This window comes from Saccopteryx leptura, chromosome 1 (assembly GCF_036850995.1).
Source record: "Saccopteryx leptura isolate mSacLep1 chromosome 1, mSacLep1_pri_phased_curated, whole genome shotgun sequence".
Taxonomy (NCBI): Eukaryota; Metazoa; Chordata; class Mammalia; order Chiroptera; family Emballonuridae; genus Saccopteryx; species Saccopteryx leptura.
The window spans coordinates 326277960-326305140 of record NC_089503.1 but is presented as its reverse complement, the minus strand read 5'-3'; the positions used below and the strand labels follow the sequence as shown (position 1 = coordinate 326305140).

The following is a 27181-nucleotide window of genomic DNA, read 5'->3' as shown; positions in this document are numbered from 1 at the left end:
TGGTGTACCCAGTACTTAGCACAATATGAGGCATGTAAAACACATTTGATGAGAGCTTGATTTAATAAATCTTGCAATTATGAAAATTCACTTGAAGAATTTAAGTTCTCTGTATTTTAGAATAAAGTTCTATGAACTCAGGGTCCTTTTTTCCTTAACAGGGTCAAATTATTCCCAAGACATATGACAAAATAAACATTTTTTACCTTACTCTGAACATACAGAGTAGTTATGGGTTGTACTTCATTATTTATAAGCTAGCAATCTAGAAGTAAATGGACATAAATTTTCAGAGAATTAAAGATATCCTATTTTGATTTCTTACTTCTGAAATTAACTGCAGATCACGGAAGTTAAGTGAGTATATTAACTCTTAAAATTAAAATGTTTAAGCATCTCTTGAAGGTCTTCATTACTTGAGCAAGCACTTTGTTCTACAATTCTCTTTCAGATTGGACTTGGGATATTTAACATCCTTTTTTTCCTTGCTCTCATTATTGAACTTTTCCCGTCTAAAGAATTTACAGTGTGATACCAAGCCAATCACCAGAAAACCAACTGTTAAGAGACTAGAAAACTTGCCAAGTTGATTTAATGAATGACAGACTTGGAAAGTCCAATAAAGATAATGATCATGCCGATACTACCTTTCTGTCACTCTTTTTCTATTTTTTTACTCTAAGCAGATTATTTGGTCAGTATCCCTATATTCTCTCTTCCTAAACTTACAAGATCTACATTACCTACTTTTTTCACAGCATGTCCATTCCAAGAAGGCAGAAGTAGCAACAGACCCAATTAATTAGCCAAATACAACTCTTACTTCCTTCTTTAATGCTGCTCATGTAAGTTTTATTTAATACATAATTATAGCATGTTTTTGTCTTGATTATGTATTTATTCATCTCAATTGTGATACTGGTCACCTTAAAGGAAAACTATTTCTTTATTTCCTACAACCTTTATTCCATGTCATAAATTCCCATAAGTATTTCTTGATATTGAAGGTATTATGAAAAGATCTAAGTTCAGATAAATAATCCCAAACTAGGTTTCCTGCTATGAACAAAAGGACTCTCTGGAGAGAGAAACAAATTGCTTATCCTTATGAAGTGAATTAATTTGTCCAGAGTAATGTAAGTACATAAGAAGTAATATACTAAATGGTACCATTTACTAAATGGTAACTATTTTGCAACCTAAAATAATTAACACCACATGAATGAATGATTTGAGTTTACTCATCACAAAATTGAAGACACTAATCTTTACAATCCACCTGATATATAAAGGTAAAAGGAAAATTAGATATAAATATCCATTGCTTCTGATATTTAATCTTACGTTTTGTTAGCTGACCTTCCTTGAGTTTTATAAAATAGCATATTTAAGGTAATTTTTAATTCAAAATAACTTGGAACATTATTTTTTACATCTGTTCAAAAATAAAGCCATTAAAAATAAAACTTCTGCTTAACTGTGTATGGTACTATCCAGCAATAGTAGAAGTTAGTCTGTAAATTGTCTCTAATTTCCAGGTACTGACGATCTAAAAAGAGACAACTATAAGACGTACAGGCAAGCAACTGAATAAACTAATATGTGAACAGGTAATAAGCTCTTTAGCCCATGAAACTACAGCTCTGTGTCAAAACATCTAATAAAGTTCTTGAATCTATAAAACATGCAAAAATGTTTTCTGAAGAAAAACAGTGGAGGGTTTAGGGGTAAAAATATATAACTGAGGTGGAGATCAAGATGATTATTTTGAGTAATTATCTGAAGAAAAATGGTAGTGGAAAAATGAACCTAAGGTTTTTTGAACACAAGAATGACATGATTAAAGAACAGCCAAGACTTTAGGAAACTGTTTTTTAAAAGTAGAATTATGGCCCTGGCTGGTTAGCTCAGTGGTAGAGTATCAGCCAGGCGTGTGGATGTCTGGGGTTCGATCTCCTGTCAGGGCACACAGGAGAAACAGCCATCTGCTTCTCCCCCCACCCTCTTGCTTCTCTTTCGCTTCTCTCTCTCTCCCTCTGCTCCCATCCTGCGGCATGGCTTGATTAGAGCAAGTAGGCTCTGGGCACTGAGGATGGCTCCATGGCCTCAGTCAGATTCAGATGCTAAGAAATGGCTTCAGTTGCAATAGAGCAAGAGCCCCAATGGGCAGAGTATCGTCCCCTACTGTGCTTGCCAGGAGAATCCTGGTTGGGGCACATGTGGAAGTCTCTATCTGCCTCCATTCTCATTAAAAATAAATAAATAAATAAATATATAAATAATAAAAGTGAATTATGATAGATGTGATTTTAATCAGTAATAATATACATGAGCAGTACTTGAAGTAGCAAATCACAAAACTGTAGATAGGATTTTAATAACTGATTAAAATTTTAAAATTCTTGTTATTCTAATTTGACCTATTTCCCTGCTATTTTAAATAATATAAATTCCTTTAAAAATTCTCTAAAATCCAGTTAAATAGTTTCACCTTGTGAAGATACAGTTTTTAGGCAACAAAAATAAACTGTATCAAACTTTTCCCAAAGACTTGCTCAAAAAGCTTCTCATCATCATTGGTCTCTACTTTAAAAATGTACTTTTTTCCTTTAAATTATTATAAATAAATCTTCACAGCAATGAGCACAAATAGATCATACTTATTCATAGATTATTCATTAATAATCAAGTCATGAATATTTATTGTTTATTCTGGGAATGCTGCCTACACGCCATAATGACTATCAATTCAGTAGTCAAATCATGGGGCCAACAGCAATCAGGAGGCAAAACTCCGGTATCTCCCACCCCCAAAAAGATTCTTTCCCTGTTTTTTAAACTTTTTCTTTTCTTAATGGGAACAATGGCTATGCTTAAGGGACTGTTATCAAGACTGGCTAAAAACTATAGTAAAATATGGAAAATTCAAATTTATGTATGTATACTTTTGTGCTTATTCAAACTGCCCCACAGCAACTAACATGGCTGAAACAGAAATTACTGGTAAGGAAATAGACCGAAGCAATACAAGATCTTTAGTCAATAAGAGTCTAAAATTTTAAAAATAGTATTGCTCCATTTTCTTCTCACAACTTAGTTTCTGCTCATGCACCAAAATGAGTTAGATGAAGAAAGTTTTGAAAAATTGATTTAATATTACACATTTGCATTTTCTCATTATATCATTATTATAGGCAACATTTTGCAAAAGAAGCTGGACTTTAGCCATTCACTACCAACATTTCCTTTAATGTCTATATTCATTAATTGCCACCCTGTTGTTTTATTTATAAAAATGTAGGAAAGATATATTTACATGTTTATCTTTATGTCTTTATCTTTTCTGTAGCCTAAAGGCAGGAACTGTATTATATGTCTCTTTACATGACCAACAACACTCCCTATAATGCCTTTACACATAGAAGGTTGAAAATGAACAATAAATTCCCAACAGTGGGAAACAGAAAAGATCCATGAGAATAAATAAAATACTGGGAAGGCCCTCATAATGTAACATAATGCTACTGACATCAATCGTTCTGTCTGCTCTCAGTTTGTCTCAGTGTATAATCCATGGTGTATGCTCTACATACCCACAGTCTTCATTAGCTTTAGTTCTTCTTGATCCTATTATCAGAGAGGAAAATTAAGTGTGTTTTGGGCAAGAGGAAGTAGAAAGGACTAAACTGTGTTCTACCACATAGTTGTCAAATGTCCAGCAATTCTTTAAAATTCACCAAAATCACACTGCTAAAAAAAAGAAAACAAAAAATCACCTTATTTTTCTACTATAGATATCTCCTCTTAACCAAACTCATATAATGAAAAAGGATTTTGTATATATAGCATGTTCTAAAATCTTTAGACTCTCTGACCCACAATACCATGATGTTTTATGGAAGTATTCCTTCCCTCGCTTTATTTTTGGCAGGAAAGGAAGGCAGTCAGTGCATCCATGGTTTTGACGCATGCTATAAAGCCTGCTGGTGTAATTTTTTACTTTATTGCATAAACTATCAATATTAGCATTTTGAACACATTTTTATCATTTCAATCCTTATTATTTCATCTTAACCTAATGGTATCAAATATTTATTTTATCTCCTGGAACTGCATGTTTATTATGTAAGTCAATGGGAAACAAGGCTCAGTACACAAATTTCTAATTCATAAGCCATTGTTCAAAATGTAGTCACTAGGAATGTGTGTTGGAGGAGCTGAAGTTCACTTTTAATTCCTAAAAACAGGACAGAAGATTATTCATTAATCAAAAATAATAATTTCCCAGTTTCTACTCTTTCATTATTTAACTTAATGAAATAATGGAGTTAGATTGTAACATATATTGAGAATAAACATCATCAAAGTTAAGAGAAAAACATCTGTGTCATAAGAAAAATTACTCTGGCATTACTAGATGAATATGCACTTGTGCAAGCTTTTGCATCTTTAACAGGTGACATTTAATAGTAAGGAAACTAAATGCTTAAATAGAAAGGAGCAGAAACACCTGGGCAGGTCTGCAAGTGTGGTCGCCTGTTTAGCATGCAATTGCATTTTCAACATAATTAGTTTAAATGTGCTTCTAAATTTGGATGATATATTGCACATGTAATTAAGATTTAATTAAAAATGCTCTATAATAAATTGTTTTCCATTTCTGACAAATCACATTAGAGAGGTAGATTCTGATTTGGAAATAGTTTTTTAAATATGTTAATCATCTGTGCTGAAAATATGAGAAAGAAAAAAAAGGAACTCTGTTGAAAGTTACTTGGGATTTAAAAATATGATGTAAAGGGCATAGTTTCCCTTCATATTATCATGAAGTTTAGCTGAAGAGGATGGTGAAACTCATTCACTGTTACAAGCAGAACTATTCTGGATAGGATGATGTACAAAACATATTTCTTTTTTATTTCCGTAAAGTACCTGGTACATGATTTCAAACTTTATTATGGAAACGACTATATAATAAGTACAGCCTGCTGGTGAAATAACCTCAAGAAGCTTGGCACTAACCTGCTAAATCCTGCAACGGAGATGAAGCCCCTGTTGCCAGTCCAAGATAAATTAAGCCACTGGACCAGAGTGCAGCGAGCCTGCAGAAACTCCAGAGAGGTGTCGTCTAGTTTTGCCCAGTAAGGTTGCAGATTGAGGTGGATGTACTGGAGAGGATCGTAGCAGTGCTGGTTCAGCAGTTTGCAAGTCTGTGCTAATCTACACAGGTCTGGTATTGTAAGATGATTCAGAATCAGTTGAATGAGCTACGTGAAACAAAGAAACCAAGATAATCAAGACTGAAAAACAGAACAACAGTATCATATATTTTATAACACTATTTTCACATACTAAAACATTCAACACTCAACTGAAATATCCAAAGCAGAAGAAACCATACCTACTTTTAAGATTCTAAAACATTTCAAAATTGTTCAAAATATACTCAGCTCATGTTGACTAATTTATTAACTCAGATTTTAAAAAATTTTAATTTTTATTTATTAATTTTAGAGAGAGGGTAAGGGAGAGAGAAACAAAAACATTGATCTGTTCCTGTCTGTGCCTTGACCAGGGATGGAACCTGCAAGCTCTGCATTTTGGGGGGACATTCACCAATTGAGCGATCTGGCCAGGAAGACTAATTGTTTTTATAGTGCAAAGAAATATTTTGGTAACCTGTTGAATAATATAATTTCTCATACATTCAATATTTACTAAACATCTACTACACATCAAACACTGGTGACAGAAAAGAATTCCCACTTTCAAAGTGGGGACTGGTAAGTACAATGACATGTTTTAATAGCTTTGATAGAGAGAAGCACAGACTGCTATTAGAGCAACAGGCTCAGCTTAAAAGGGAGAGAGGCAAACGGGGTGAAAAGAAAGACAGGTGACAAAAAGCTTCACAGTGCAGCTGATACTGATTCGAAAGCAATGAGGAGTCTGGAAGGGATTTCAACTGCAGAGTGACACAGTCAGATCTGGGTCCTCCTAGAGGTGGGGAGGCAGGAAGGTGAAAGCAGACAGGGGGCTATGGCAGAATTCCAGAAAAGAGGAAACGGGCGCCAGCTTCAGGCGGCTCACAGTGATGATGGAGTAGTGGGCAGATACCAAAAAGTATTAAAGAGGAGAAATCAAGGATTTTTTTATCTTTAATTAAAATAGCTTTCCTGAGCTAGCCCCAAATTTTCTTTTTTCTTAATGGTGAATAGTTGGGGGGGGGGTTAAAACTAATATTCAAAAGGGACTGCTAACTAACCTATTCTGAACCAAGCAACATTTAAAAAAATCAAATATATATTTGCTAAATGGTAAAAATCATGAGAGGGAGAAGGTTGAGTTATTTTACTTAATGCAGTGTATTTATCTAGCTAGACTTTTTTTTTGCAAACATGCCCTTTAACATAAATGCTCTCTTTTAATTTACTTGACTATGTAGGCCCAATATTAACTTCAGGTCAGAATTTCACTGTTTCAGACCAAAAGAGTGACAACATGATATTTAAAATAAGTTTAAAGAGTATATATAAAACATGAGTATTGCCAATGAATTATTTATTGAGTGTGATAAGGTTTAGGGTGTTTTTGATACCCCTAAAGCCTATATAATTTTATTAAATAATGTCACCCCAATAAAGTCAATAAAATTTACTAATAATAATAACATTAAAGTTGCATGTGTGTTAATTATAAAAACAGGGAAACATAAGGAGATTAAAAGTCTTTAAATCTCATCGTCCAAATAACAGATAAACTGTTGACATGTAAAATATTACATGAAACAACAAAAGAAAATTCAGGTAAAAATTAGAAAACCCAAATATTGAAGACAGGTAGAAAATGAGAAGTTTCTAACAATGTGCCTCCCCAATGGTGAGCACTAATACTGTTTCTGATCTCTCCAGATATATATGAAATTCTATTTTTGGATTTGCACTAAAGAATACAATATACACTCTTCTGTACCTTGTTTTCTAATTTAATGATATATAGCCTGTAGATATTTCTGTATCTTCACATACCAATCCACCCCACTACATTTTTTATATGTGACATACTAATTTAACTCATTTCTCATTGATGTAGTTCCTGTGTTCCCCCTTATTGCAAATAATACTGTGATATCATTGTGTATAAGTGTATCTTGGCAAAACTTACAAATATATCTTAGGGTAAATTTCATGCATTTAAACATTTGATATAAGTACAAGATTGTCCTTCGGAATGTTTGCATCAAGTTACCACAGTTTATCAAAGTAACCATTCACATATCCTAGACAACAGTGGTACCAATACTTTTATAACTTTTGTCATTCTAAAAAGCAGAAAAGGAGGGAAAAAGGACAAAAATAGGATGATACGTTTTGTTTGCTTGTTTTATGTACTGGTTCTTTAAAAAACTACAGAAATCTAACCCTTTGACAGTGCTTCCTTCTTTCCCGTTGGTCTGTCCCTTGCCTCTTTTCTGCTCCATTTACTTATTCATTATTTCTCCCATAGCAAGAGCTCGCTGAGTCAAAGTTTTGTTCTAAGCTTTTAAAAATTTATGTTTTGGAATGCATTGGATTGTTTGGTTGCAAATGAGAATTGATATTTATTGTTGACCCACAAATATCAGTACTAGAGCTTCATAATATGCTTTATTATCTGGTGGGAACATTGCCCCCTCCATCACTTTTCCAGCATTTTCCTGAGTATTTTCATGGTTTTGAAGGTAAACTTCTCAATTAAAAATCAAATAAAAAGTTTTGTATTTTAACTGGGACTTCACTGAATACACTCTTTAAGGAAAATTGATACCTTTATTATGTCTTTTTACTCAAAAGCATTGGGTAGTTTATCATTTAATTATTTTTATGTCCCCAGAGTTCTTAGTCTATTGATTTTTAACCTGCCAATGTACTTATTGTTCCTTATAGTGTTTGGTCTAGTCTACCGAGTATTCTAATATATGTCTACGAATATATGTCTTTCCAAAAATTATGGCTTTTTTAAAAAAAATTATTTTTTAGTTTTTTACAGAGACAGAGTGAGAGTCAGAGAGAGGGATAGATAGGGACAGACAGAGAATGCAGAGAGATGAGAAGCATCAATCATCAGTTTTTCATTGTGGCACTTTAGTTGTTCATTGATTGCATTCCCATATGTGCCCTGACCATGGGCCTTCAGCAGACCGAGTAACCCCTTGCTCGAGCCAGCGACCTTGGGTCCAAGCTGGTGAGCTTTGCTCAAATCAGATGAGCCCGTGCTCAAGCTGGCGACCTCGGGGGTCTCGAACCTGAGTCCTCCACATCCCAGTCCAACACTCCATCCACTGCGCCACCGCCTGATCAGGCTAATAACTATATATTTTAAAGTAAAAAACTATAGTTAATAACACAGTATTGTACACTGAAAAGTTGCTGAGAGTAGATCTTAAGCATTCTCACCTATACACACAAAGAAAGAGCTAACATTTGAGGTAATTATCTCAATGCTAGTAATCATTCCACAATGTATATACTGTATATCATCATATACATTTTAAATATATACTATTATATTTGTCAGTTATTCCTCAAAAAAATTTAAAAAGTAAATTAAAATATATGGTATTCATTTTAATGTATTTTATTTAATGAGCTATATTAAAATTATCATTTTAACATGTAATCAATATAAAATTACTGAGGTATTTTCTTTTTTTTATTAAGCCTCTAAAATCCTATGTGTATTTTACCCTTTCAATACATCTCAACTCAGACTAGCCATGTTTTATGCGCTCAATAATACATGTGACTAGTGGCTACCATATTAAATAATGTACTTCTAGTGGTTGATTAATTAAATATGATGCTAGCTTTTGATTAATAATATTTGGTAGTAGACTATTAGTAAATAGCTTAATAAGGTATTTACTTTTTAAAAGACATGGATAAAAATGGTATCTATCCAGCTGTCAGTTCTCAACCAGTTTTGCACATTTACTGAGATGATCATAGGAGTTTTCTCTTTTTGACCTAGTACTATGGTATTATATATATTCTCTAATACCAAAACATTTTTGAATTGCAGCAATACATCATGAATGATTTTGTTGAATTATCTTTCAAAATAATTCTATTTACTATATTTATTTATTTGAAAAAGTAAAATTACTATTGGCTAGCCCTCTGTTTCTACAACTTCTGCAACCACAGAGTCAACTAACCTGAGATCAAAAATATATTTTAATGTTACATTGTTTCTAACATGTACTAAATAGTTGTGCCTATGATGGTTGTGCCTATAAGGAACAAGCACAGACTTTTTGTTCTGTTAATATTCCCTAACCAATACAGTATAACACTGATTTGCATAGCACTTACATTGCATTAGGCATCAGAAGTAATCTAGATTTATTGCTGATAGCCAGTCTGACAGGTATGAGCTGGTATCTCATTATGCTTTTAACCTGCATCTCTCTAATGGTTAGTAACAAGGATGTGGAGAAAAGGGAACCCTTGTGCATGTTGGCAGGGATGTAGATTGGCACAACTACTATGGAAAACAGTGTGGAGGTTTCTCAAAAAATCAAAATGCAATTGCGTTCTTACCAGTGATTCCACTTCTGGGCATATATTCAAAGAAACCTAATACACTCATTCAAGAGAATATATGAATCCCTATGTTCATTGCAGAGCTATTTACAATAGCCAAGATATGGAAGCAACCTAAGTGCCCATCAATAAACAAGTGGATAAAAAAGTGGTGGTACAATAATGACAAAAGGATCAATCCAACAAAAGGATATGATCCTTGTAAATATTTATGCACCCAACATAGCACCTAAATATACAAAGCAGATCATGATGGACATAAAGGAAGACATCGACAGTAATATAGTCATAGTAGGAGATTTTAACACCCACTGACATCCATAGATAGATCTTCCAGACAGAATACAAACAAGGCAATGCATCCTTAAATGATATACTAGATCAGACGGACTTAATTAATATCTTCAGAGAATTTCATCCAAGGCAGCAGAATATACATTCTTTTCAAGTGCACATGGATCATTTTTGGGGATAGACATGTTAGGATATAAAACAAGCCTCAATAAATTTGAAAAAACTGAAATCATATCAAGTGTCTTCTCTGACCATAATGGTATGAAACTAGAAGTCAGTCACAAGAAAAAAATGAAAAACACACAAACACATGGAAGCTAAATAACACACTACTGAACAATAAGTGGGTTAACAATGAGGTTAAAAAAGAAATTTAAAGATACCTTGAAATAAATAAAAATGAAAAAACAATAACCCCAAATCTATGAGACACAGTGAAAGGAGTTCTAAGAGGGCAATTCATCTCATTCAGGCCTACCTCAAGAGACAAAAAAACCCAAATCTCAAATAAGCTTACACTTCAAGGAAGTAGAAAGAGGACAACTAAGCCCAAAATGAGTACAAAAAAGGAAATAATAAAGATAATAATAAAGATCAGCCCAGTCAGAGAAAGACAAGTATATAATTCCACTTATATGTGGAATCTAATGAACAAAATAAACTAAGAAACAAAACAGAAACAGAATTACAGAGAACAGACTGACAGCAGAGGGAAGGTTATCGAGGGCTGGGTAAAAAAGGTAAAGGGAGAGGGGTGGGGATACAGAAGAGGGTAAAGAGGGGATACATAGTCATGGAAGGAGGCTTGACTTGGGGTTGTGAAAGCGCAGTGCAGTGTACAGATGATGTATCATGGAATGGTACACCTGAAAACTATGTCATTTTAATTTTAATTTTTTTTTTTTGTATTTTTCTGAAGCTGGAAACGGGGAGGCAGTCAGACAGACTCCCGCATGCGCCTGACCGGGATCCACCCAGCACGCCCACCAGGGGGCAATGCTCTGCCCATTCGGGGCGTCACTCTGTTGTGACCAGAGCCACTCTAGCGCCTGGGGCAGAGGCCAAGGACCCATCCCCAGTGCCCGGGCCATCTTTAGCTCCAATGGAGCCTCAGCTGCGGGAGGGGAAGAGAGAGACAGAGAGGAAGGAGAGGGGGAGGGGTGAAGAAGCAGATGGGCGCTTCTCCTATGTGCCCTGGCCGGAAATCGAACCCGGGACTCCTGCACGCCAGGCCGACGCTCTACCACTGAGCCAACCGGCCAGGGCTTATGTCATTTTATTAATTAATGTCATCCTAATAAATTCAATAAAAAACTTTTAAAACACACATACACAAAAATCAAAACCAAAAGCAAGTGATAACAAGATTGTAGGTGTCTCTCGTTTTTAGACAACAATAACAAAAAATAGTCCAAAAGAAAAAGAAAAATCAATGAAACCAAGTTCTTGGTTGAAAAGATGTTCCAACAACTGAAGTTTAAATTTTTTCTTCATGATCTATCATCAAATTTACTTATCAATTAAAAAGTAACTGTTATTTGAGATTGTCTTGATCTTTAATATTCATATTCATTTCAACCACATCAATCTTTTTATGTAATTTATATTGTGCATTCATTACTGTTAAGGAGGGCCAAACCCTCAGCTATTTATGAGTATAAGTACAAGGTTGAAAAGGACATTTTACAGCACTTTGGGACAATGATAATATAAGAATATTGATCATCTGAATATCTAAATTAGATCTCTTTAAATTTAGCTGACAAGAATGCAAGCTATTTACAAAGGGACAAGATAAGAAATGGTAGAAGGCCCCTCACTGGTCAAGCAAAATTTTATTCTCTATCAGAACCATACAAAGAGACATCCTTTACTCTCTACTTTCTTGATGTCAACCTCCTCACATCCTACAGCCAGGCTTATCAGTTATATCTTTCCTTTACATCTTCCATCTTCCTTGTAACAATCCATTCAGTCCACAGAAATGTTGACTGGTGAAGCCACTGTAAAAACAGCATTGAGGTTTCTCAAAAATTAAAAATACTGCCATATGACTCAAGTGATTCCACTTCTGGGTATATACCCAAAGAAATCCAAAACACTACTTTGAAAGAATATATGGACCTCATGTTCACTGCAGCATTATTTACAATAGCCAAACTGTGGATGCAGCCCAAGTGCCCATCAATAAATGAGTGGATAAAAAAGTGGTGGTACATGTATACAATGAAATATTACTTTTAAAAAACCCCATTAAAAAAAACCCCAAATCTGACCATTTGCAACACAATGGATGGACCTAGAGGGTATTACGCTAAGTGAAATAAATTAGGAACAGACAAGTACCATATGATTTCATTCATATGTAGAATCTAAAGAACAACATAAACAAACAAATCAGAAACAGACTCATAGATACAGAAAGCAAACTGATAGTTGCCAGATAGTAGGGGAGGTTGGAGGACTGAGTAAAAAATGTGAAAGGATTAAGAAGTACAGACTGGTAGTTACAAAATAGTCATGAAGATATAAAGTACAGATAGGAAATATAGTCAATAATATTGTAATAACTATGTATGGTGCCAGATGGATACTTGAAATATCAGGGGAATCACTTTGTAAGGTATATGATTGTATAACCACTATGCTGTACACTTGAACTAATATAAAATAATATTGAATGTAAGCTGTAATTGAAAAAAAAGTCAGAATGGAAAGTAATCTAGAGATAAAGTATATGGAAGGGTGTGCTTAGGTTATATAAAAATACTATGCCATTTTATATAAGGGATTTGAGCATATAAGGATTTTGGCAGGGGTCCCCAAACTTTTTACACAGGGGGCAGTTCACTGTCCCTCAGACCGTTGGAGGGCTGCCACATACAGTGCTCCTCTCACTGACCACCAATAAAAGAGGTGCCCCTTCCAGAAGTGTAGTGGGGGGCCAGATAAATGGCCTCAGGGGGCTGCATGCTGCCCACAGCCCCATAGTTTGGGGACGCCTGCCCTAGAGGATATAGAGGGATGACTGTAGTCTGTATCTTTTTTGTTATGTGCCATAGTGTTAAACTGGCTCATTAAAAACATTAACAACTTTTATTTTTTTATGCTATAAAAGAGTTGAAATAATATAGATTTATCTGTTTCTCAAATGTTTAAAAGAATCTATGAGCTATCTGAGCTCAGCAACAGTAGGACCTTAAATATTTGTAAAATGAATTAAAAATTTGTTGTTTTAACTACAGTATTAAAATTATTTAAGAAGAATTTTTAAGCAGTTAGTGCAAAGAAGCATTAAAAGTTAAATATATCCCTGTATCAGAGGATAAATAATTTACTTTTTCCAGATGATTTGTAATTCAAATAACTCCCAGCAATTTCTGGCATCATTCCAAACAAAAGTCACCAATATTAAAAGATGTATACTATGTGAAAACACTCTATGATAATTAATATTACATTTTAAGCAAATATGAGAATAGAAAAAGAATAATAAGAAGTCACTGAGTCCATGACATTGACATGTGATGTGTGAAAAAAACACGTTTGGATTTTTATTAAATAAAAGATAACAGGTGTCAGGCCTACAAGACAACATCTATTAATCATTATTCATCTAGTATCTAGTGTCTGTCAAAATGTGCTTTTATACTGGAGTATGCTAGCATAAAGTACTATTCGATACCACAGTGAATGTAATACATAATGTGTTGGGAAGAACTCCCAAAACACAACTTATCTTCCCTCAAACCCACTTTATTCATAATACAATTATTTTCAACTATAAAAATATACATCACTTGAGATATTTAAATATGTTTTTTTCCATTGAAATAATTTGCATTACCTTTAAATAATCTAGGTCACTTTTCTTTTTTAAGAGTTTTTCTTTTTACTTATGGTGAGATCATTCCCTCTTTATGCATCGTACTCTGCTTTCACCACGGCTAATTAACGGCCTTTAGGACTACTGATTCTATCTCTGGGTTTCTTCCACGTAAATTTGTTGTATTGATTAAACTCCTTGCATATTTTGGAAGCTTTCCCTCTTTACTGGCTCCTTCCCTTCAGCACTGAAACTTGGTGATATCTCTTCCAATCTGCATCACAACCGGAGGCTTTCCCACTCTGCTGCATCCTCCACCACACCCTGCACTTGTCTTTTGTTCCTTTAAAAGGTAAGTTAGAAGAGATACACCTATAATAACTTCATACATTCCCTCATTTTGTTATGCCCATTTTTGAGTGCCATACATAGGGGCAGAGTGTTAGTCAGCATTATTCATTACTGGTGGACAACAGTCTTACCCATGTTTAGCCCATAATCAGAGTATATTAACAGAATTCTTCTGCTAATACTCAGACAGCAAGAACTTTTTGTCTCTGCATCTTCCCCCCTCCTTGATGCCTTAACCAAATATAGTAATGTTTTCTTATCTGTCACTCCACAGTCATGACTCCATTGAAATGATAATGGTAAAGGACTATCAAAGACTTCTCAACCACCAAAACCACCGGGCACCTGTAACTTATACTCTGCAGCAGCGTGGCTGACTCTATCCTTTTTATGTTTCTTATACTTTTACTTTCTAACTTTTTTTTCCCACAGAGACAGAGAGAGAGAGTCAGAGAGAGGTGGATAGACAGGGACAGACAGACATGAACGGAGAGATGAGAAGCATCAATCATCAGTTTTTCGTTGCAACACCTTCCTTTAGTTGTTCATTGATTGCTTTCTCATATGTGCCTTGACCACGGGCCTTCAGCAGACCGAGTAACCCCTTGCTCAAGCCAGCGACCTTGGGTCCAAGCTGGTGAGCTTTACTCAAACCAGATGAGCCCTTGTTCAAGCTGGCGACCTCAGGGTCTCAAACCTGGGTCCTCCGCATCCCAGTCTGACACTCTATCCACTGCACCACTGCCTGGTCAGGCTCATTTTGTTTTTAAGACTATGTCATATTTTCCCAAAGTGCCTTATCTAATTTGTTTTCTTCTATGCAATCCCTTGATGTTAATATTACCATAATTCCATTCTTGGCCCTTTTTTCACACTTTATAGTTTCACTAGTCAGTTTCACCTACCATGGTACCCCTTCCCTCACTTGAGCAGACTCACTCAAATGTAAAATCAGATCTTCCTCCTGAGTCTCAAACTCAGATAGCAACTGCCTACTGTCCTCAACCAGACAAGTCTGCTTTGATGAATCACAGGCACCTCAAAATATGCCCTTCCTCCCTTCAGCCACTGTTGTTTTAGGATTAATGGCATCCACTGAGTCATTTCAGCCAGAAACCTGAAGTCCTGATGGTCTATTTCATCTCCATGTTCACTAGTTACCTTTGATTTCTACCTTCTGCATCTCTGGAGCACTTCTTTCCATTCATCATTTCTTGCTCAAATTACTGCAGCTGTTTCCTAACTTGTGTCCCTATCTCCTCTCCTTTTGGTCTGTTCATTTATCAACAGAACAATCCAAGACAGAAATCTTAGTTGTTCCTCCTTTTAAAATAACACTGTCAGTGTTTTCCTACTGACTACAGAAAAGAGTCACAATCTTTTTTATACCATGACACATGATGACATGGGAGATGGGAGAAAGACAAAGTTCACATGATGCCAAACACCTGGGAAGTTATTCTAATTGTGTGCCAAAGCATGTGCAAAGATGCCTGCGTATTATATCATTCTTGGAAGGTTAGCTATTATTCGATATTTTCTCTCCCACTAAAAAAAAAAAGCCTATAAAAAGTACAAAAGAACACAATAAAGTCAGTGTAATATTGTTACAGATATAATCTTCAATCTGCTCTAATTTCTTTCTTTCTTTTTTTTTTTTACCAAAAGTCAATTATTTATAAAGTCCAGAGTATGTGTCACTCCCTCCGAAGTGATTTTGCTGTGTGCTGGAGAAACACAGCGTCCCGAGGACCACTGGCTGAAGGGATAAAATGCAAACCCCTTGGTAAAACCCACAGAGCCCTCTGTGATACAGCAGAGTAGGCTGTGCACGGCCATGGCTAGGATGTCCCAATCACTGTCATCTCTGTGAAGGGGGGCCTGTGGAGCTCTGCACAGAGGCAGCCTGAGCCTCCATCCAATTTCATCTCTTCTGCTACCAAATCCTGTTCCAGCCAAGCTGAAAGGCTGGAGTTCCCAAATGGGTCACTTCACTTCACTCTTCACATTTCACTCTTCCCCCTCCCAGAACTTCCTCTCAGTTACTCATTTAAATGCTATGTGTCAAGCATTGTGTCAGATCTGGATAAAAGTCAATAAAATGTTTAAAATATATTTGCTGAATTTAAACTTCTATGTTGTAGTTTTAGGAAATGAGTAAGATTCAAAGAAGTGATTTAGTTTCCTCCAGCTGGACTGCTCCCACTGCGGCCAGGACAAATCCTCCCAGGAGCCCTGGGAACAACACTATCCCTATCCCACATGCTTATCTTTCCCCAACTCAACTGGTCCTTCATCTCCCCTCGCTCCTCCTGCTAAGGGCTAGAGGGTCTTGTCCAATCTGTGAAGCTTCCTTTCCACAGAACTTGACCAGGTCCCAAGGCTTAGTGACTGAATTATCTTGGATCCCTTAGCTCACCTTTATGTGGCAACCTGAGCTACTTCACAGGATGTACCACAGAATTTTAACTGTAAAATGTTGTACAGGCATTATAGTTACTGACAGGCATTCGAGAGGCTATCTTATTGCTCCACGCAAATTAAGCTACTTGTTTTATTATAATGAAACCTAAAATACCCACCAATTTGAAAGGGAGATTGTCTGAATTGGTTAAAACTTGAGGTTATAAATTTTTCTTTAAAATTTATATTATATTTTATAATTTATATAATATATATAGAAAAATATATTTATATAGAAAAATATATATTTACATATATATAAAATATATTTATATATATTTACATATATACATACATGTTTATTAACTATAATATAAATATATTACTTATAAATATATTGCTTATTAACATATTAATATATTAAAGATATAAATAGTATATTAAATATATAAACATAAATATATTTATATAAATATGTATGTAAATATATAATATATATTTATTTAATATATAGTATATATATTTATATATAGTAAATATATTTATTTAATATATAATATATTATATTAAATAATTATATTATTTTAACCGCACACAGCCGTTCTCAGCAGGGGACAGAACGTCAGGCCCAAGCCCACCCCCAGAGGGTGTGCTACTAGCATTTGATGCGGGGAGCCAGGGATACTAACTATACTGCAGAAACAACCCTGTAGAGACACACTGACAACAAGATTTCAGGTAAAGGCACTCTGTACCTGCCTAGACCAGAAACTTAGCTAGTTAAAAAAATACAGAATAAAGTTGGTATAGAAAAATAAATGCTACTTACAGAAACTGTAAACTATTATATAGAATAAGCATTCCTCTTGCAACCTTATTAACTCTCTTATTTTTAATAGCAAATCATCTTTAAGCACATATGGCCCATATTTACATGTTATTGGGTTATATATTTCATTTATTGTTAATAATATAATAACATTTATTTAATATATAGTTTATCCAAAATTATTAAAGTCAATCTAAAACAAAAGTGGTAAAATCAATCAACAAAATTTTGTCTAGTTTTTCCAAAGTCAAAAAATACACTACATCAGGTTAGGTACACCTTAGCAATGCTTCTATTTCTCTGATATCTAGCAAAATATTAATATCTAAACTTTTAAAAATTATAGTGTTATATCCAATATTGTTACTAAATAAATTTGGCTTACCTCATAAGGTAGTTTGTCAAAATATCCATTATTTGGCCCTTCCCTGAGGGCAGCGCTGCTAAGCTTTTTGTTAAGATTGTCCATTCCGCAACCATCCTTTTCTTCATAATCCTCTTCTTCTAGATCATTCATGTCAATAAGTGAAGTCTTGAGAAAAAGCACTGGCTTGTCCTTCATACCATGTAATACAACTGCATCTAATTCAGTGTAATAATCCAGAAGAGAACTATTTACTTCCAGCCGTATAAGATTTGTGGGAAAATTTATCTGCTTAATACAAGGTTTAAACTGGCGAGCCTGGGAAGCATTCACCTTCGTGGGTCTCTCTGACCAAAGAATCTCCCATCTGCTAAAGAAAGAAACTTCCCTATAATACAGTTTAGAATGAGATTTACTGTTACCTTAAGGTTATGGTCCCGTCCTAAATATGTTACAGTGTGAAGCAAAGGCATTCAATAAGGTGAAGAAATCAAACACAAGTATTGTTCCAGGATATGAAAAAAACTTAACTAAATTCCAGAGACCTTATTACTTAAATATTTTTACTAATTAAATTACTTTTACAATTCCCAGAAAGTCCTTTTTTAGGGGGCAAGTTTCACATTAAAAACTGGCACAGGTAGTTAGAGGTACATGAAGAACAACATTCAGTTTTATAGAAAAAGCAAACCCAAAGTAAGAATAAAGCACACAGGATAAAGCTCTCCTATGTGCATGTCTTCAATCAACCTTGAAAACTAAACTGCTCATCTTGCCTCACAAAGGCCTCCTTTTCCAGTTTTTCCATTTCCGTTCCTGATGTCATACAAAATCAAAACTTTCATTATCTTTGATTGTTTTATCCACTCATTGTTTTTTCAAAGTTTTCATAAAATTGTCTCATATATGCCCTTCTTCTAAATTTCCATTATAGTTATCTTTTAGTGATTCTTGTACCCTTAATTTCTAGCAAGTATCTAACACATAACAGGTGAATAACATTTTCTCCTATTCCTCCAAAATAAACTCTTCCTTTGCAGCCAGATTAATCATTACTTTCCAGAAAATAAACTTATTTCCACCTTTGTGTCTTTATTCATGTTGTCTGCCCCCAATGAAATGCCCAACCTACCGATTATCCGAGACTTCAAGGCCCAATTCATATTCCATCTCTTCATATAAAGTTTCTTATAAAACAATTTTCCAAAATTAGTTAAAGATTCCTCATAACATAGCATCATTAGATATATATATATAATATTTTCCATATATGTCATAAATAACCATTTCTCTACTATTGTTTTCTAATACACCAGAGAAAATTAGAAATATAGAACAAAATACTTCAACAAACATCTGTCTTCTATGTCTAATTCACTTTTAGGTAGCAGAATTTCTTAACAAGGATATTTATGTCAAAGACTAAGAATTTTTTAAGTCTCTCAACATACAACAAATTGTTTTCAAAAAAGTATATGTAATAGTATATAAAAATAACCACTGAAATAATTTATTTTAAAAAATAATCTCTAATTTTATAGTGAGCCATATTTCTATATGACCTAATATATAATTCACTGATTACTAATAACACTTAAAATGTTTTATACACTTATTAATCATATGAGGATTTTTCCCTCTGATATATTGCCAGTTCATTTCCTTGGCCCAATGTCCTACTGAGATCTAAGTAAAAGCTGATTATGGCAAGGCATTCAGAAAACTGAAATAGACAAAAGAGTGTGAAACTCAAGGGGGAATTCTGAGCCAAAACTATAAAAGTCACCAACATACAGATATCCTGATGGTCTTTAGGCCAAGATGGGGGCACATAGGCTAATCTTGGGAGAATGGAAAAAGGAAGTATGATAATTTCTACCTTTAGGAATAAAAGCATAAGGCAGAAGCTTAATGGGGATTTTAGTCAACATATCACTAACCATAAAAGTAGGAACTTTTGTATTTTCTAGAACCTTTATAATCACCCTATATTTGCTAGTTCTGTTGATTTTCCACTGAAAATGAAGAATAAAACCAATCAAACATAAAGAGCCTGTGAATATTTGTATTCGGAGACAACATGGAAGTAGGAATAGAGATCGATCCCACTCTATATCCAATCTTGGGAGGCAGGGGAAGGATTCTATGAGCAGAACTAAAGCAGGCTGTGGCAGTATTAAAGAGGAGAGGAATGCAGGTTGGGCACCATCTTCTTCCTGTGACAAGGTGACTATCCAGACCAAACAAGTGTCCTTAGAGCTTACTGGCAAATATCTTGAGGGTTCTTAGCAATGGAATTGATTTGAACATTCTAATGTAAATCTATGCAGTTAGATAGAGCTAGTCATAAAGATACAATGGAACAGAAGTATTAAACATTTAAAAACATGTTGGTGGTAAAACGCATTCCTAATTCTGGACAGTATATTTCCAAGAATCATGAGGTAAATGATGGAATGTATGAAAATATTTAAACTTTGGTTTTACTTCTCCTTTTGTTGCTATTGCAAAGTGACATCAAATGATGCTGGAGGAACAACTCATGTCCAAGAAACAAGGAACACTCAGGACTGAAATAACTGCCTGTGCTGGTTGACAGTACATATACACTAAGCTGTCCTGTATTATTTTAGTTTCAGTGAGTTTTTATGAGGCTTAACAAAAACATTAAAAATGTAATATAGAAATCACCTCTGCCACGTATAGCTTGATTTATAACATAATGTAAACTATATTATAAAATCACAAATATGAGTTTAAAGAAAAGCATTCATTATAGTAAAAATATGCTATTTAAAATTTTTTTAAGACTTTGTTCATTTTAGTGAGAAGACAGAGAGAGAGAGAGAGAGAAAGAGAAAGAAAATGGGGGGGAGGAGCAGGAAGCATCAACTCCCATAAGTGCCTTGACCAGGCAAGCCCAGGGTTTTGAACCGGCGACCTCAGCATTTCAGGTCGACGCTCTATCCACTGAGCCACCACAGAGAAGGCCAAAATATGTGATTTTAATAATGCATTAATCAAAACAGTTATGGTATTGTAAAGTACACCATAGGGGTTGTAATCAATAATATTGTAATAACTATGTATGGTGCCAAGTGAGTATTAAAAATACCAGGGGAATAATTTATAAAGTACGTGATTGCCTAACCACTATGCTATATACCTGAAACTAATACAAAATTATATTGAATGTAAACTGTAATCAAAAAATAAAATTTAAATTAAAAAATAATGTATTAGCCTTCTCTATCTACCTTGCACAATAGTCAAGGTTAAAATGATGCTTTATATTTATTTTTTAACATTTAAAAGTCATTTTTAAATTTTTACTTTTCTATTACAGTTCACTTTCAATATTATTTTGTATTGGTTTTGAGTGCATGCACAACATAGTAGTTACACAATCATATACTTTACAAAGTAGTCCCCTTGATATTTGTAGCACCCAACTGGCACCATACATAGTTGCTGCCATCTTGACTATATTTCTTATACTGTACAGGAGAAAGAGGTGAAGGGGTTAAAAAGTACAAATTGGTAGTTACAAAATAGTCACAGAGATATAAAGATAATATTTTATATTGACTTCCTTAACATTTTTAGTATGTCAGAGATAATGCTATTTCTGGACCATTCTTGCTTCTGACATATATAGTATGAACATTATATACATATTTAGTTATACATATATCTTAAGTTATAAATATGATGACATACTTAAAGTAGAGCAATATAAATATCAGTTTTTAGAAACATTTAAAATTATATATAAATATAAAAAAAACTTCCAGGTATCATTACTTTATATGTTTTGATTTTCTTGATAACCTACAAAGTCAAGAAAAATAATTAAAAGATGTAAAAATTATTTTATAGGCTTGTGGCCATTTGAATTAAATTAACATGAACTATGAGACTAATATAAATTGATTTGGGGGTATCTGAATTAAAGTGAATTTTTGTTTAAAATTTAAATAGAACTAGAATATATTATTTCAAAATTAGAAAGAGAAAAGTGTCCCCAGAGATCCCTATTCTGAGAATTTATCCTAAGAATCCAGAAACACTAATTCCAAAGAATGTATGAACCTTTATGTTCACTGCAGCATTACTTACAACAGCCAAGCTCTAGAAACAGCATAACTGCTCATCAGTACATGAGTGGATAAAAAATGCTGTGGTACATTTATACAGTGGAATACTACAAGGCTGATAAAATGAAGGAAATTTTACCTTTTGCAAAAGCATGAATGGACCTGGAAGATTATTATGATAAGTGAAATGAGCCAGTCAGAGAAAGGCAAATACCATATGGTTTCACTTATATGTGGAATCTAATGAACAAAATAAACTGATGAACAAAATAGAAACAGAGGCATGGACACATGGAACAGACTGACAACTGTCAGAGGGGAGGGAGGATGAGGGGGCTAGATGAAAATCGGTGAAGGGATTAGCTTAAAAGCATCCAATCATAACACATAGTCACAGACAACAGTGTGGAAATTGTCAGAGGGAAAGGAGGTGGGGGCTATGTGGAGGTGGGCAAAGTGGGGGGAGGGGACAGAAAGAGACTTTGCTTGGGGCGGAGGGTGCACAATAGTGTGCAGATGGTATTTTATTGAGTTGTACACTTGAAATCTGGTGGTTTTCCAAACCAACGTCAGCCCAATAAATTTAATTAATAAAAAGAGAGGAAAGGTATCTATTTTAGCAAAGAAGAATATAATATCTTTTTATTCTGTAAAACTAAATCCAGAATCTTAAGGAGTAGTGAGAACAAGCAAATGTAAACAAATGTGCATATATGCACACACAGATAAACATGTACACTTTTCTATGAGAAAGCACCAACTTTTTTTAATCCTCTAGACCAGTGGTAGTCAACCTAATCCCTACCGCCCACTAGTGGGCATTCCAGCGTTCATGGTGGGCGGTAGCGGAGCAACCAAAGTATAAATAAAAAGATAGATTTAACTATAGTAAGTTGTTTTATAAGATTTATTCTGCCAAACTTAGTGAAAATCCAACATAAAGTACTTGGTAAGTAATTATTATTATATGCTTTAACTTGCTGTAACTCTACTTTATAAATTTTATAAAGTAAAATTACTTCCCTACTTTATAAATCACCATTACTGTGGAACCGGTGGGCAGTTAGAAAATTTTACTACTAACAGAGATACAAAAGTGGGTGGTAGGTATAAAAAGGTTGACTAACCCTGCTCTAGACCCAAGGCAGTGTTGATGGGATTAAATTGCTTTAAGTCATGGACTTTATAGCCTGTATATTCGTGTTTACTATATATGCTCACACACTGTGTTTATCTACTAGACAAATCTTCCCAACTCTGAAGTTCTATGTAAGTATTTTAAATCTACAGTATCACTCATGCAAAATTCAGCTTGGAGTTCCTCTCAGACTCTGCTTCAGTCTGCACTGGCGCACATAATTCTGGGATGGCAACCAACAGCACTCTCCTCCAGCACACTTTATTCCTCCTTCCGCTGGGTATACCAGATGCCTACTACGTGTCTAGCGGTTAGAAACAAAGAAACAAACCACTCTGTGTGACTGCAGACCTGCCCCACTGAGAAAGTCTCTCTAGGGATCACTGGAAGCCACAGGTAGATAAGAGGCAGAGAGGTATTGATCAATGGAAACCCAAGAAAGTAAGTTTTTTAACGTATTCAGGTTGGAAGCCAGGAATATAAATGCAGAAAGCTTTCCATAACTAGAATTTCTCCTGGTTAGTAAGCATATCCAGCAGCCAGCTCAAAGAAAGTTGTCTCGCCAACACTCTTCTATTTCATCAAGTGAAAGTGAAGGGATAGAACAGGAAAGCAACAAAAATAAAGGAAAAGTATTCTCATGGGTGCACCAATTCACTCCCTGCCTCCCAGCCCATCTCTACATGGAACAAACCAGCATCTGCTTTAAAAAGAATCAACCAGTAGAGTCTAGTCAATTCTGACTTAAATGGCAAAATCATGCTTGTTGGCCCACAAAGTCAAGGGGACCACAGCATAACCAATTAATGAAATCCTTGCTTAATTAAGCAACTCCTCTGGCAGCAAATTCTTTCTATGACATCCACTTTCTTTCTCCTTGCTTTCTTATCTTCAATATTATATGGTTAAAATGTTTTTAACACTCAAAACAACACAGAAGATATCCATACCGCTAAATTTTATCCCCAAATAACTTATTCCAATCAGCTTCTTTAATGACTTCAATTTGACATTTTCTTCCTCCTCTGTATCTCTTCCAGTGTGTAACTCTGTACTAGCCTATTTTCTGCCTCTTACCCAAGCACCCACTGAGAAACGAGACACTACCCTCAGGACCAGGGCACACTATACTACCTTATCTTCTTTCCCCTGAATAGGGCACTAGGCAAGAAATGAGAAGAGTTTGAGATCTTATAAAACTGCCTGTAACTTTTCTACTTCACTCTTTGAACAAAAAAATGCAACCAGACAAAATGGGGAAAGGCTGCTTTTAAATTCTGAATGTTCTGGGACTACAAGTCCATTGTCCGCAAATTCCTGAGCTACTCCAATACACACTCTCATCTGCTAACTCCTAAGGTGGGCATAAAATTGTGTGCTCAATTAATAATAGGTAGCATGTTCCAGTGGCTCCCACACACAATAGTATGTGATGAAGGTTTGCATGGCTAAATGTAAAACATAAGGGATATATTGATATTTATAAAAGTATGCACATATCTACATATAAAATTGCCAACCATTCTTTTATCAAGATTCTAATCATGCTACTTTCTCAGTATAAATTAAGGTTTTAATATGAGATGATGGTGATAATAAATGATGTTCGTATTTCATTTTCTTGCCTTTTTAATGTGTGTTTACTTAGCAAAATAAATAACCTGACAACCCTGTATCAGCTATTTTTTATTATTATTACTATTTTATTACAGCTGACTTTTCCTACCTGTGCTCCACTCAGACCTACTGGTTGGTGCTTTGAGCCAATCCTTCAGCTCTGCTTGCTTCACGAAAGGCTTCCACCTGCAGCCTTCTTCAGAGAACTACCTGGGGGAGCTCCTTCATCCAGAATGTAGCATGTGCCTGAAAGACCTCCATTCCCTTAGCCCATAGCTAAAGACAGGCGAGTGTGGAAGTGTAAGAGCCCACCCATCTCTCTAGCAACTTTGCCTCCAGGCAGGTTGGAACTGCACACGGGAAACAGCATCCTTGTCTGACTTCTTCCCTTCCCCAAACTGCTTTCCCCACTCCTATACTGGTCTTTCAGGAGGAGCACTTGCATAACAAATTATTTGCATAGAAATAGTCTTCTTAAGGTCTGCTTCTGGGAAACTGGAAATAAGAGCTCTGTGAAATCCCAAAGTCTGGAAACCAGTACTCCAGATCTCAAGAAGGTACTCCGTGCTTGTGACCCTTCAATAATTGGTTTTCTACACTCTGGGACTTTCACTTCTTCAAATACCAGGATACCAGCTCATGATTTCACCTTTGCATGTTCTGTTCTCTCTCCACCTTTCCTATCCAAAACCTCCCTCAGCTCTCACATCTCAAAGTAACTTCCTCAAGGTCTGAGCCTCATTAATTAGGTTCTTGCCTCATTCACTATAATCTCTTGGTCCTCTTCCAGGCTAGCCTGTAAACTCAAAGAACACAAGCCATGTTTGCCTGGCCCTGTGTTTTGTTCCCAGTGTGAACTGGCAGAACAATCAATGCTTCTGACTGTCCAGAGAAATTCATCAAACTGTTAAGTTACTGAATTTGGGCAGAAGAATTGTATAGCATTTTTTCCCTGCATATTTTCTTTTTAGTATTCTCTAACAATCTTTTTAAACAATGAAACATCCATTGATTTCATAATCAGTAAAATTAAAAAGACCTTTTTTTATTCTGTAACAATAAATGTTGGTTAGAGCCTTTCCTAAAATTTAATGGTGTTTTTTGTAGAATAAATCCAAAAATCAGTTAAGCACATTTAGAGATCACTGTAAAGTTGTCAGGTTAGTCACAATTATACAACAGAGTTCTCAGTTAGGAACCCAAGAACATAACTTATACTCAAAGTAAGCTGTGCAGACATTAAGTTTTAGGTCAGGGGGAAAACATTACATGTTTCATAGATTTCATCACAAATTTGTCCAGCATTTTAAGAAAAAAGTGGATAATTTTGTAGAAAAAAGGGAAAGAATGACAGAATCCAATACACAAATAAATTCTCACACAAGAAAAGATCTTGCCCAAAGTACATTTTATCTCTCAGAAAAAAGAAATCTATATATTTAAAGATGCTGGTTTTCTGTGTTTAAAATAATTTGATTCATTAATATTGTTCGCAATGAATTATTGTTCACAAGGAAGTTCTGAGAAGAACAAAAAAGATTTATACCAGCAGTCTGCAGCGTGAGTTGAGTTATACTCTGCATTTGTTTTCTGGTAGCCTGGGCAGCTGAGGGGACAGAGACTTCAAAGAAGCAGTATGTCAGATGGCAGCTGATCCCTGCCCCCACTACTCCTCCACGGGCAGCTGGGGTCCCACAGTTTAACAGGTGCCAACAAGCCGCTCTGGGGCTAGAATAAACTCCCAAGGGCAGGGCCTTTTGTTTGTTTTGTTCATTGTTGTAGCCCCAATACCTAGCACAATGCTGAGCACATGGCAAACACACAAATACTTAATGAATAAATTAATAAAGTGATATAAAGATCTAAAAAGTGATAATATCAATAAACAATTGAAAAATGGGCAAATAATATGATCAGATTCCTCAAGGAGAAGGAAATATCAATGGCTTCTAAAAATGAAAGATATTCAACTTCAGATATAATAAAATAATTTTAAATTAAAATAAACATGGGATAACATTTTTTACTGACCAAATTGACAAAAATATTAAAATGTATTAACACAGTGTGGGTGGTGCTTTGGCAAAACATGTATGCACATACATTGCTATTTAAAATATAAATAGCTAGGACCTCTTTAGAGGAAAGAGTTGACACTATATATTAAAATTACAAATGTATAGACCCTTGGCCCAGCAACCCTGAGAATTTATTGTATGTGTGCGCACATGAGAAGTGACTCGGGACAAGGTTATTCACTGTTTTAAAGTTTTTAACAGCAAAAGTATGGAAAAACCTAAGTATTCATCAGTAGGGGAGTGGTTAATAAATTGGGGTGCCTACACTCTGTCTATTATATGCAACTGAGAAAAGAATGAATAAGCACTCTTTGAACCTACGTGAAGAGATCCAATATATTCTACTAAAGGAAACAAAGTGAAGAACAACATGAATAGGGTGCTTATTTTTGTGTATAAAGAAAATAAAAATGTATTTGTATTTGCTTATATTTGTATAAACAAACTCTGGAAAAATACAAAGGAAGTGAATAAAAGTGGTTTTATTTTGTTAGTTTGTTTGTTTTCAGGGCAGGTAGAGTAGTTTTAGGCACATGGAGAACAATGTACATGCAAGACTGCATTACGTACCTTTCAGATTATTGAAACACATGAATATAC

At 34.9% G+C, this 27181-nt stretch overlaps 1 protein-coding gene across 4 annotated transcripts in view; it reads right to left on the bottom strand.

Annotated features, from left to right (window-relative positions):
- FBXL4 (F-box and leucine rich repeat protein 4) overlaps positions 1–27181 on the bottom strand; it is a 78778-nt gene that overhangs the window by 30715 nt on the left and 20882 nt on the right. For 3 of the 4 annotated variants that reach the window (XM_066358842.1, XM_066358841.1, XM_066358843.1), the window contains 2 exons: positions 17673–18021; positions 5023–5267 (listed from right to left, as the gene is read on the bottom strand). In XM_066358842.1, coding sequence (XP_066214939.1) covers positions 5023–5267; positions 17673–18021 — 594 coding nt within the window. The remainder of the gene's footprint in view (positions 1–5022; positions 5268–17672; positions 18022–27181) is intronic. The other variant, XM_066358844.1, reaches the window with a different exon arrangement.